Source organism: Perca fluviatilis, chromosome 16, assembly GCF_010015445.1.
Source record: "Perca fluviatilis chromosome 16, GENO_Pfluv_1.0, whole genome shotgun sequence".
In the NCBI taxonomy this organism is placed as follows: Eukaryota; Metazoa; Chordata; class Actinopteri; order Perciformes; family Percidae; genus Perca; species Perca fluviatilis.
The window spans coordinates 2,184,319-2,196,986 of NC_053127.1; the positions used below are offsets into that span (position 1 = coordinate 2,184,319).

General features: G+C 42.1%; 2 protein-coding genes across 2 annotated transcripts in view; both read right to left on the minus strand.

Annotated features, from left to right (window-relative positions):
• Positions 1-2,461: 2,461 nt before the first annotated feature.
• st6gal1 (ST6 beta-galactosamide alpha-2,6-sialyltranferase 1) overlaps positions 2,462-12,668 on the minus strand; it is a 39,677-nt gene continuing 29,470 nt past the window's right edge. The window contains 1 exon segment of the mRNA XM_039777369.1: positions 2,462-2,806. Coding sequence (XP_039633303.1) covers positions 2,535-2,806 — 272 coding nt within the window. The 3' untranslated portion in view covers positions 2,462-2,534.
• LOC120543945 (complement C1q-like protein 4) overlaps positions 10,042-12,668 on the minus strand; it is a 2,876-nt gene continuing 249 nt past the window's right edge. The window contains exons 1-4 of the mRNA XM_039777374.1: positions 12,189-12,668; positions 11,651-11,704; positions 11,056-11,190; positions 10,042-10,512 (exon numbers count right to left, since the gene is read on the minus strand). The exon at positions 12,189-12,668 is cut by the window's right edge and continues 249 nt beyond it. Coding sequence (XP_039633308.1) covers positions 10,226-10,512; positions 11,056-11,190; positions 11,651-11,704; positions 12,189-12,372 — 660 coding nt within the window. The 5' untranslated portion in view covers positions 12,373-12,668 and the 3' untranslated portion in view covers positions 10,042-10,225. The remainder of the gene's footprint in view (positions 10,513-11,055; positions 11,191-11,650; positions 11,705-12,188) is intronic.

Consider the following 12,668-nt stretch of genomic DNA (forward strand, 5'->3'; position numbering starts at 1 on the left):
AATGATAAAAGTCCTGATTATTTACATGGAGTCTGGTGGAGTTTGGCAAACACAATTCCACAGATGTTTTAATGTTTAAAAAAAGGATCTTACTCTTTAACAGAAAGGTCGACCTCCTTAGAAATCCTTTCCATAATGTTGTTAGACACTTAGAATAATATTCTGAGTCTGTCAGCAGCATAACCAGCACTTTAGTGAAGGTAAATACAAGCTGCACAATCACTATTAACTTACGTTGTAGCCTGTTTCTCTCGCTGAATACTGAACCAATGTCAAAGGCGGTTGTTCCCGTCAGACACTTAGACACATAAACATGGGAACATAGTGTCCGGGTTCTTACACAAAGTCAACCTGGGACTTTAAATATCGTACCAGTGTCAGATTTGATCATTTATTAAGAAAACAACCGATACTGTAGACACACAAAACATCCTTCCTACAGGGAGCGTCACACTCACTCTGTCTGTCTTAGTTTGCATGCTAACGATGCTAACGATGCTAAGAACAATATGTTTTACATCAACATTTACTGGAGAACAAGTTATGGGATGGGAGCAGAGTTGTGTGCCGCGGACTACTTCTCCTGTTTCAGTTTTACAGATAGTACACATGCGTCAGTTATAATAGGATGAAAGCTAACCCATACACACCCACACCCACACACTCCCCAAGGCCATTCTTTACTGTGATGAGACTCAACGTGTGATCGGACCAGAGTTTTATTTCAGAAACACCAGATACAAACTCCTGTTCTCCCGGCAAGACGCTGAGGTTTCTGGTTCAAAATCACCATCACCAAACTCCACCAGACTCCATGTAAATAATCAGAACTTTTAGCGTGTATAGAGGCAGCATATCTCCACCAGACTCCATGTAAATAATCAGAACTTTTAGCGTGTATAGAGCCAGCATATCTCCACCAGACTCCATGTAAATAATCAGAACTTTTAGCGTGTATAGAGGCAGCATATCTCCACCAGACTCCATGTAAATAATCAGGACTTTTAGTCTGGTGTAGTTTGGTGACGGTGATTTCGGGGCTGTTTCATGTTAAACTAAAAGGATCTTACTCTTTAACTAAAAGCTCTATCTCTGTAGGGATCCATCCCATAATGTTGTCAGACACTTAGAATAATAATCTGAGTCTGTCAGCAGCTGCAGGTAAATGTTGCTCTGAACAAAAGAACCGAATGTTCGTGTTGAGTATTTGTAGAAATAAAAGCAGTCTGGCTTCACATGGCTGCGTCCCAGAATCCTCCTGGTTATTACTGCTATCATGTATACACCATAGAAAAATACTTTTGGGAACAAAAACTTTAGCTTCACTTTTAGGGATTTTACTGTTACGATAAGAGTGGTCTGCAGCAGCATGTTCTTAAATAGATTGATTCAGTGTGTGTGTGTGTGTGTGTGTGTGCGTGTGTGTGTGTGTGTGTGTGTGTATTGTGTGTATGCGTGTGTGTTGTGTGTGTCTGTGTCTGTGCGTCTGTGTGTGACTGTCTGTGTGTGTGTGTGTGTGTGTGTGTGTGTGTGTGTGTGTGTGTGTGTGTGTGTGTGTGTGTGTGTGTGTGTGTGCGTCTGTGTGCGTCTGTGTGTGTGTGTGTGTGTGTGTGTGTGTGACTGTCTGTGTGTGTGTGTGTGGTGTGATGTCTGTGTGTGTGTGTGGTGTGTGTGTGTCTGTGTGTGTCTTGTGTGTGTGTGTGAGTGTGTGTCTTTGCGTCTGTGTTGTGTGTGTGTGTGTGTGTGTGTGTGTGTGTGTAAAGACGTTCATCCAGAGGTTTCTTAAAGGTGCAGTCCGTCAGTCTTCAGTTAAACCCTCTCGGCCATCTGTGTCCCAGATGAGAAGATGGGGGTCCAGACGAGTTGAAACAGCTACTTTCAATGTTCAGAATGTAACTAAGTACATTTACTCCCTTAACGTTCAAAATGTAACTAAGTACATTTACTCCCGTACTGTTCTTAACTGTACGATGTTTTTGGCACACTTTCTCAACACGTTTCTGACTGAGACGGGCTTTAGAGATGAACAGGGGAACATCCTCGTGAGGTTATGTATGTGTGAACAGCAGGCACATCTATCAGTGTGTGTGTGTATGTGTGTGTGTGTGTGTGTGTGTGTGTATATATATATATGTGTGTGTGTGTGTGTGTGTGTGTGTGTGTGTGTGTGTGTGTATAACATGTAATATAAAGTGAGTGGCATGGCGTTCCTTTATGTTTTGGCAGTGAAAATGAAGTGTTTATGCATCTGTCCTATTGTTTACATGTTTGTGTGTGTGTGTGTGTGTGTGTGTGTGTGTGTGTGCGTGGTGTGTGAGTGTGCGTGTGTACAACATGAAATATATAAAGTGAGGCGCAGCCGTTTCTTTTGTTTCCGGCAGTGAAAATGAAGTGTTCATGCATCTACCTATTGTTTACGTGTTTGTGTGTGTGTGTGTTTGTGTGCTTGTGTGTGTGTGTGTTTGTGTGCTTTGTGTGTGTGTGTATATGTGTGTGTGTGTATGTGCGCACTTTGCTCCTGTATTTCCCGGTGGTCAGTGTTTGGGTGACCCTCCAGCTGCCTGGGTGCAGTTGAGCTTCCTGAACCCAGGCAGGGTGACTCGTCCGTGGGTGTAGATGTCCCGGTCGGAGCCCTGGTTCATCCGTTTGACCAGGTTCTTCTCGTACAGCAGAGGGTGGCAGCGCCGAAGCTGCAGGCCGCGGGGCCAGAAGCGCTGGTAGTAATGGCAGAGCTCCGTCTTCCTGCGGGACGGCAGGAACTCGTACACGTGCACCGTGTCACACAGCGACATCATCAGGACCGTTCCTGGGCGGGACACAAAGGAGAGAACACGGTATGTACACCTTTTACGTGTTTGGAAACTAATATGACGTGAGCAAAGTTTGATGCTTTTTTTGTTTTTGTAATTTTTCCAACGTGTTTGTTGCTTTATTTCAAAGTATTTTTTAACATTTTTTTGTTGCTTTTTTAAAAATGTTTTTGGCTTTTTCTTCTCCCTTCTTTGGTCTCTAATAATCAGGGTCCAAAATGAGCACCATCTATCTGCCAAATGCTGGTAAAATGCTGCAAGTGGCTCTGTGCATTCATGTCCAAGTAATGCTTGTTACTAACTTAGCTCTGGGGAGCTGATTCCCCGGAGTCCTTATGTTTTTTTTAGGGTGGCACCTAAATTACGGTTGCAGCTGTCGCCGTGCTCCTCCTCCATGCCCTGCTATGCCCTGCTACACTCTGCTACGTCCTGCTATGTCCTGCTATGTCCTGCTACACTCTGCTACGTCCTGCTATGTCCTGCTATGTCCTGCTACACTCTGCTATGTCCTGCTACACCCTGCTACGTCCTGCTATGTCCTGCTACGTCCTGCTACGTCCTGCTATGTCCTGCTATGTCCTGCTACACTCTGCTACGTCCTGCTACGTCCTGCTATGTCCTGCTATGTCCTGCTACACTCTGCTACGTCCTGCTACGTCCTGCTATGTCCTGCTATGACCTGCTATGTCCTGCTACACTCTGCTACGTCCTGCTACTCCCAATGTCCTGCTACACTCTTGCACACCCTGCTATGTCCTGCTATGTCCTGCTATGCCCTGCTACACTCTGCTACGTCCTGCTATGTCCTGCTACACTCTGCTACGTCCTGCTACGTCCTGCTATGTCCTGCTACACCCTGCTACATCCTGCTATGTCCTGCTACACCCTGCTACACCCTGCTACACCCTGCTACGTCCTGCTATGTCCTGCTACGTCCTGCTACACCCTGCTACGTCCTGCTATGTCCTGATACACTCTGCTACGTCCTGCTACGTCCTGCTATGTCCTGCTACACTCTGCTACCCGCCCTGCTATGTCCTGCTACACCCTGCTACATCCTGCTATGTCCTGCTACACCCTGCTACACCCTGCTACACCCTGCTACGTCCTCCTATGTCCTGCTACGTCCTCTGCTAAACCCTGCTACACCCTGCTACCTATGTCCTGCTACGCCCTGCTACACCCTGCTATCCTGCTATGTCCTGATACACTCTGCTGCCCTGCTATGTCCTCTACCCCACACCCTGCTACCTGCTGCATGTCCACACCCTGCTATGTCCTGCTACACCCTGCTACTCCTGCTATGTCCTGCTATGTCCTGCTACACCCTGCTATGTCCTGCTACACCCTGCTACGGTCCTGCTATGTCCTGCTATGTCCTGCTACACTCTCATACGCCCTGCTACGTCCTGCTATGTCCTGCTACACTCTACCGTCCTGCTATGCCCATGTCCTGCTATGCCCTGCTACACTCTGCTACGCCCTGCTACGCCTGCTATGTCCTGCTACACTCTGCTACCCCCTTCACACTCTAACATCCATGTCCTCTACACCCTGCTACACCCTGCTACACCCCGCACGTCCCTATGTCCCTGCCCTGCTACACCCTGCTACGTCCTATGTCCTGATACACTCTGCTACGCTCTGCCCTGCTATGTCCTGCTACACTCTGCTACGCCCCAGCTCGTCCTGCTATGTCCTGCTACACCCTGCTACATCCTGCTATGTCCTGCTACACCCTGCTACACCCTGCTACACCCTGCTACGTCCTGCTATGTCCTGCTACGTCCTGCTACACCCTGCTACGTCCTGCTATGTCCTGATACACTCTGCTACGTCCTGCTATGTCCTGCTACGCCCTGCTACACCCTGCTACGTCCTGCTATGTCCTGCTACACCCTGCTATGTCCTGCTACACCCTGCTACGTCCTGCTATGTCCTGCTACGCCCTGCTACACCCTGCTATGTCCTGCTACACCCTGCTATGTCCTGCTACATCCTGCTACGTCCTGCTACACCCTGCTACGTCCTGCTACACCCTGCTACATCCTGCTACACCCTGCTACATCCTGCTATGTCCTGCAGTGCCCTGCTATGCCATGAACTACTACAACTATTTCTAGTCATAGTTCCATTATCTTTTTTGTGACTATTGTTGCCACTGTTCATCACACTCACTCCCCAAATTGATTTGCTTCACTCATCAGCCAAAAAAACAATAGTAATCTATAGAGCTCAACAGTGTGATTCTGGAAGTAAAAGTCAGATTTGATTTTCTCCATAAGGATTTAGATCACCAGCCATGATGTCTAAACCATCCGGGGTAGACTGACCACTGCAAAGAACTTTCTTTAGTGGAGACGGAGTCGAGCAGCAGCAACAGCAAAAACTCACAGAGATCTTCATTCTGTTGTAATATGACTTTGTTTTCGCCCACGGATGCTGCTTTATATAATCTTGTTATGTTTAAAGTGTGGTCCTGTTATTCAGTCAGGCTGTTTGATTTCAGGAAGGGGGGCAAACTAGTTGTCACGGGAGGCTGATGACCTCATGTGGTAAAGTTAGTGAATGGAATTTGGCCTGATGGTAAACAGTTTGCGCGTAAGTGATTGAGTAAAGGTCCATCCTTTCTGTGTATGAAACAAATGATTAACAGAGAGGTTCAGTTGTTTTCTTCAGAAAGTACTCAGGTCTTTTGATTTCATGTCATACTATTACGATAAAGCACATAACTATAAATAAGTGTTTTCCCCTATACAATAAGCACCCCCCAACACACTACACTTGCACTAACCTGCACTTCATCTTGGACTTTACATCTGCCCATTGCATATACTTGTAATTAAAATTTTTATTTGCAAATATGAAAACAGCTCATATGGTACAGAACCCATAGCATATAATTTTATTCTTTTGAAAACCTTTTTTCTAATGCAACTGTTAATTTGTATGTATTTATTTTAGGGCTGTCAAAATAACGCGTTAATTTCGATTAATTAATCTGAGAAAAAATAACGCTTTTAAATAAATAATGCAGATTAATCCATTCCATATTGACGTTTGACCCGGAGCCGTTCTAGCCACCATTCGACTGTAAAATGAAGGAGGGAGACGAGAATGTGCTGCCTGGATCATTGATTGGAACATTCAGCTACTTGTTACTTCTTCCTGCCAACCCTGGCTACCGAAATCTGGTGCCCCTGATATGTCTGCTCTTCTCTCTGATGCTCTGAAACAGACGATACAGGCAACACAAACACCGCTGCACCTGACGCTAGTTAACACTATACTGGACAGCAGCTAACGTTAGCCTACCGCTAGCTAGTAGCTGGATTAAACACTGTTAAAATGCTGACAGCTAACGCTTAAACGGTGTAAAGTTTGACTGTGTTTTACTGTAGAGGATTCAACACCGGTATGTAACAATCTGCTAGCCTGACAAGCCAGCTGCCACTAGGGTGCGTCTAGATTTCTAGGCTAACAATCTGCAGCTGCCGTCGGAAAAATAACACAGACGGTGCGTTCAATGAAACTGGTAAACTACAGCCTCGTGGTGCATTTGAAGTTATTGTAAATGTCCTTTTCCCATCTGGTGGTTGTTTTTGTCGTTCAACAGTAATTTACTAGTGAAATAAGTTATTGTTATTGTTATAAAATCATTTAATTTTGACCATATGGCCTTAGCAATAAACAAGCCCTTCTTTAATGTCACCGACTGTTGTTTAGTACCATTCTTTTTTCTTTTCTTTTTTTACTTTCTTAAAAAGTATTGGTTCAGGCACCGTTAATTATGTATGCGATTAATTTGATTAATTAATCACAGAGTATGTAATTAATTTAATTAAATTTTTTAATCGATTGACAGCCCTAATTTATTTGTTTTTCCTGTATTTACTGTATATTTTATATTAGTGTTTAATGTTTGTTTGTTCATGTATGCACCACATAAGTTTATTATTGTGGCAATAAAAACTTTTCTGATTCTAATTCTAATTATTTTAGCAGTGCTAACATTGCATATTTACTGTATGTGTCAACCTCTAGATAGAATACATTATATTCACAGCTTCAACATCGTACAACTTAACCAATAACCTAACATTGTGTATTATCAAATCAATAGCAACCACAACAATTTGTAGTTGGCTGAATCATAATTTGATAAAGATAACATATACTAACCTACCTGGGACAACGTCGTAGGTCTGTTTGGGACACACACACACTCACACACACACACACACACACACACACACACACACACACACTATACAGTAACAGAGTTGGCTAACGTTACTTGGATTTGGCTAGCAATCGTTATAGAAAGCCAATAGCAAACGTTAAATGCTATCTTACAAAGCTTACTTTTACTGTAACAGAGTATTTTTACAGTGTGATATTATTACTTTTACTGAAGTAATCTGAATACTTCTTCCACCGCTGATGTATAACTGAATGCAGACAGACGTGTGGACAAAAACCTGCAGAGGAGAGACGGTAAACCTCAGAAAGTAGACAGAGTCTCTGTTGTACGGGAGATAAATCTATAACGTGACAGAGGACTCATAACTCACACCCCTTAACACCCACAGACAAGACAGACAGACACACACACACACACAGAGACCCGTTTTGTGACGTTGTGAGGACCAATGACTGGCAGCACCCTTTCTGAGGTCTAGAGACATGATTTTAACTGCTAAAATTATTATATTTCATGTGAACACAAAAATGATTAAAATAAATTTAAAACCTGAATCTTGTCCGCACGCACACACAGACAAACAGACACACACACACATTTGTCGTTTAGACTTTTTCAAAAACAAAAAATAGCTTTTTTCAAAAATGTTGCTTGTATGAGTTTATAATTTTTTTTGCGTCCGGTTTTTTATCCTGTTGTGTCTTCATGTTAGAAAGCGAGACTGAACCGTCCAATCTCCAGAGAATCTCATGTGGACATCGTACAGAGTTGATATGTTACAACAGCTTAACATTCTCTGTTTCTTTATATTGCTATGATGGTGAATTTGATTATCTGCGTTCAATAAGTTAAAGTTGAAACAAGAACAATTAAGCACACACACACACACACGAAAAGCCGTTTTTATGACGTTGTGAGGACCAGTGACTGGCAGTACCCTTTCTGATGTCTAGAGACATGATTTTAACTGCCAAAATTATTATATATCATGTGAACACAAAAATGATTAAAATAAATTTAAAACCAGAATCTTGTACACACACACACGCACGCAGAGAGAGAGAGACACATGCACACACACACAGACAGACACACATCAACATATTTGTTGTTTTGACCTTTTTTGTCGCTTTTTTTTCAAAAACAAAAAATAGCTTTTTTCGAGTTTTTAATTTTAAATTTTTTCGACAGTTTTTTTTCTCTGGTTGTGTGTCTTCATGTTAGAAAGTGAGACTGAAGCGTCCAATGTCCAGAGAATCTCATGTGGACATCGTACAGAGTTGATATGTTACAACAGCTTAACATTCTCAATTTAATTATCTACTTTCAATAATTTAAAGTTAAAACAGTAAGAATAAAGAAACGCTCACAGATGTAATTGCAATGATATATGTTTATTATTTGATTAAAATGACAGAAACAAGAGAGAATCAGAAACATTATTACACGTTATACAGTGCCTTGCGAAAGTATTCGGCCCCCTTGAACGTTTCGACCTTTTGCCACATTTCAGGCCTCAAACATAAAGATATAAAACTGTAAGTTTTTGTGAAGAATCAACAACAAGTGGGTCCCAATTATGAAGTGGAACGAAATTCATTGGCTATTTCAAACTTTTTTAACAAATAAAAAACTGAAAAAGTGGGCGTGCAAAATTATTCAGCCCCTTTACTTTCAGTGCAGCAAACCTCTCCAGAAGTTCAGTGAGGATCTCTGAATGATCCAATGTTGACCTAAATGACTAATGATGATAAATAGAATCCAGCTGTGTGTAATCAAGTCTCCGTATAAATGCACCTGCTCTGTGATAGTCTCAGAGGTCCGTGTAAAGCGCGGAGAGCATCATGAAGAACAAGGAACACACCAGGCAGGTCCGAGATACTGTTGTGGAGAAGTTTAAAGCCGATTTGGATACAAAAAGATTTCCCAAGCTTTAAACATCCCAAGGAGCACTGTGCAAGCGCAATAATTGAAATGGAAGGAGTATCAGATCACTACAAATCTACGAAGACCCGGCCGTCCTCTAAACTTTCAGCTCATACAATGAGAAGACTGATCAGAGATGCAGCCAAGAGGCCCATGATCACTCTGGATGAACTGCAGAGATCTACAGCTGAGGTGGGAGACTCTGTCCATAGGACAACAATCAGTCGTATACTGCACAAATCTGGCCTTTATGGAAGAGTGGCAAGAAGAAAGCCATTTCTTAAAGATATCCATAAAAGTGTCGTTTAAAGTTTGCCAAAAGCCACCTGGGAGACACACCAAACATGTGGAAGAAGGTGCTGTGGTCAGATGAAACCAAAATCGAACTTTTGGCAACAATGCAAAACGTTATGTTTGGCGTAAAAGCAACACAGCTCATCACCCTGAACACACCATCCCCACTGTCAAACATGGTGGTGGCAGCATCATGGTTTGGGCCTGCTTTTCTTCAGCAGGGACAGGGAAGATGGTTAAAATTGATGGGAAGATGGATGGAGCCAAATACAGGACCATTCTGGAAGAAAACCTGATGGAGTCTGCAAAAGACCTGAGACTGGGACGGAGATTTGTCTTCCAACAAGACAATGATCCAAAACATAAAGCAAAATCTACAATGGAATGGTTCACAAATAAACATATCCAGGTGTTAGAATGGCCAAGTCAAAGTCCAGACCTGAATCCGAGAATCTGTGGAAAGAACTGAAAACTGCTGTTCACAAACGCTCTCCATCCAACCTCACGCAGCTCGAGCTGTTTTGCAAGGAGGAATGGGCAAAAAGTCAGTCTCTCGATGTGCCAAAACTGATAGAGACATACCCCAAGCGACTTACAGCTGTAATCGCAGCAAAAGGTGGCGCTACCAAAGTATTAACTTAAGGGGGCTGAATAATTTTGCGCCCAATATTTCAGTTTTTATTTGTTTAAAAGGTTTGAAATATCCAATAAATTTCGTTCCACTTCATAATTGTGTCCCACTTGTTGTTGATTCTTCACAAAAAATTACAGTTTTATATCTTTATGTTTGAGGCCTGAAATGTGGCAAAAGGTCGAAAAGTTCAAGGGGGCCGAATACTTTCGCAAGGCACTGTATTTGAAGGAAAATAGATTACTGTCGACAAAAAATTCTTATTATTATTTGGATGCAGATGAAATCAGATCAAATCTATGAAGACTTGTTTAAGACAACAAAAACCTGCGTGACTATCACAGAGCTGCTGTTTCTGTCTTACATGGGGAACAGCAGATGCCCACTGAAGGTGGTGGGGTGACTTTCACTGTCATGCACCAAACTGCCAGCCCACAGACGCACAAACACAACGTCTCCCACCTCCAGCAGCAGCGTAATGCCTTTCGAAGAACTCATATAACCGGTCGTTGGCTGTTCCTCGTATGCAACGACAACCTTCTCTGAGTTCTTGACCAACCAAGCTCCTGAACCGCGGCTGCCGTCTCCTTCTGCATTGATCGTCCACTCAAAGTTGTACGCTCCTCTCACCGGGGCAGTGAATGCACCTGTTGGACGTTTGTTTTTGTCATTTTAAATGGAAAATTAAGTGTTTGAACAGCAACATACAAGTGAAATATATTAGAGATGCACAATATATCACATCTCAGAAACTGGTCCAGTATTAAACAAGAACCAAGCTGTAATGTAACCCTACAGGACTAATGTTCAGCAGCAGTTAGAGTCCACTAAAAGTTCTGTTGTTGCTGCTGACAGACTCAGATTATTATTCTAAGTGTCTGACAACATTATGGGATGGATCCCTACAGAGATAGACCTTTATGTTAAGAGTCTTCGTTCGTCTTTCTACTGTTCCAACAATCTGGTGTGGTTGAAATAAACAAATTAATTAATTAAAATAAATTATTTACATAATGTTTTGCAAAAAAGAAATACATTACTTTTACGAATTCAGTGTTTACCCTTGTTTTTCGGTACGTACAACGTATCATAGAAATACCAACCATATCAACATCGCCTAATATTGGTAATCAGCCAATATGTTGATATCGGTTCATCTCTAAAATGTATTGTTAGAATATCAGAGCTACCTGTGTTTGAGTTGTAGGCATTTCCGATGTTGGTGAAAACGTGTTTGTAGATCAGAAGAGTGTCAGTGGAAAAGGGTCCAAGCTTTAATTTGCCTGCACCAGCATGCAGAGAGGCTGAGAATGCAACCTGTCGGACTGAGACAGAGAGAGAGAGAGAGAGAGAGAGAGAGAGAGAGAGAGAGAGAGAGAGGGAGAGAGAGACAGACAGAGAAACAGAGAGAGAGAAATATTATTTTAAAAATCATCAAATATGGGTGCCCGGATAGCTCAGTTGGTAGAGCGTGCATATACAACGCAGCGGGCCCGGGTTCGACTCCGACCTGCGGCCCTTTGCTGCATGTCATTCCCCCTCTCTCTCCCCTTTCACGTATTCAGCTGTCCTGTCAATTAAAGGCCTAAAATGCCCCAAAAAAATATTAAACTGATAATTTTGAGGCCTATGTAATCAAAGTGTTTAATTTACTACATTTCTAACAAGGTTTAGTATTTAGAAAGCGGGACATGAGTTTAAAATAGAAACAGAATATTTAATTGTTTTTTGAGAATGTCATAGTCATGGCAGCCGGCAGCAAGAACAATGATCAGAGAACAATACCTAGCTGTTGTTGCTTCAGCTTGTCCACTTCAGTCTTCTGTTGTGCTCCTTGTTCTGCAGAATCAGAGACAGTTTCTTTAGACATTGCTCTAGAGCTGCAAAGATTAGTATATTAGTCATCAAATATTAAATTATTATTAAATATTAAATTATAAATTAAATAAATCTAACTATTCTGATAATCGATAAATCAGTTTGAGTATTTTTTTATGATAAAACAGTTAAACTTGTGTGATGTCAGCTTGATAAATGTGAATATGTTCTAGTCTCTTCTCTCTTCTGTGACAGGACACTGAATATCTTTGAGATGTAGACAAAACAAGACATTTGAGGACGTCATCTCGGGCTTTTTGGGAAACACTGATCCACATTTTTAACCATTTAGAGACTAAACAAACAACACATTAATCCACAATGAAAATAATCAGTAGCTACGTGCAGCCCTACTTTGCTCCAATACATAGAAAAATACATATTTCTCTCCTTTTGGATATTTCTGAACTGCTATGACATGATGTACAACAGTCCATTACTGTACCTTGAGTCTGCAGGAATTCTCTCTGCAACGTTGTCACATCCGCCTTCAGTTGAACCAACGAGGCGGTCATCTCTCTCAGCGCAGCGTAGATATCTTGAGGAAAAGTCTGCTGACAATCAACGCTTTCATTTGCTGAGATGGTGCCGAGCAGCAGCCAGAGCGTAAAACTCACAAAGATCTTCATTCTGTTTTATTATGACTTTGTTTTCCTGTCAGGATGCAGCTTTATATAATCTTCTTATGTTGAATGTGTGGACAAAATTACCGGAGTTCTCTCAAAAGCTCATTTTTACTTGCAAGTAGATCTAGTTTACTCTCCCAGCAAAGTGCAGAAAGTGACTGAACGTTGTTCACAACAGTGTCTTATTAAAGGAGTTGGGAGTCCAGTTAGTTATTCGGTTCATGAAAAGGTCCATGCAAATCAGCTTTCTATCACATATCTACATGAATAGAAAGTCTTTCCTGTTATTCAGTCAGGCT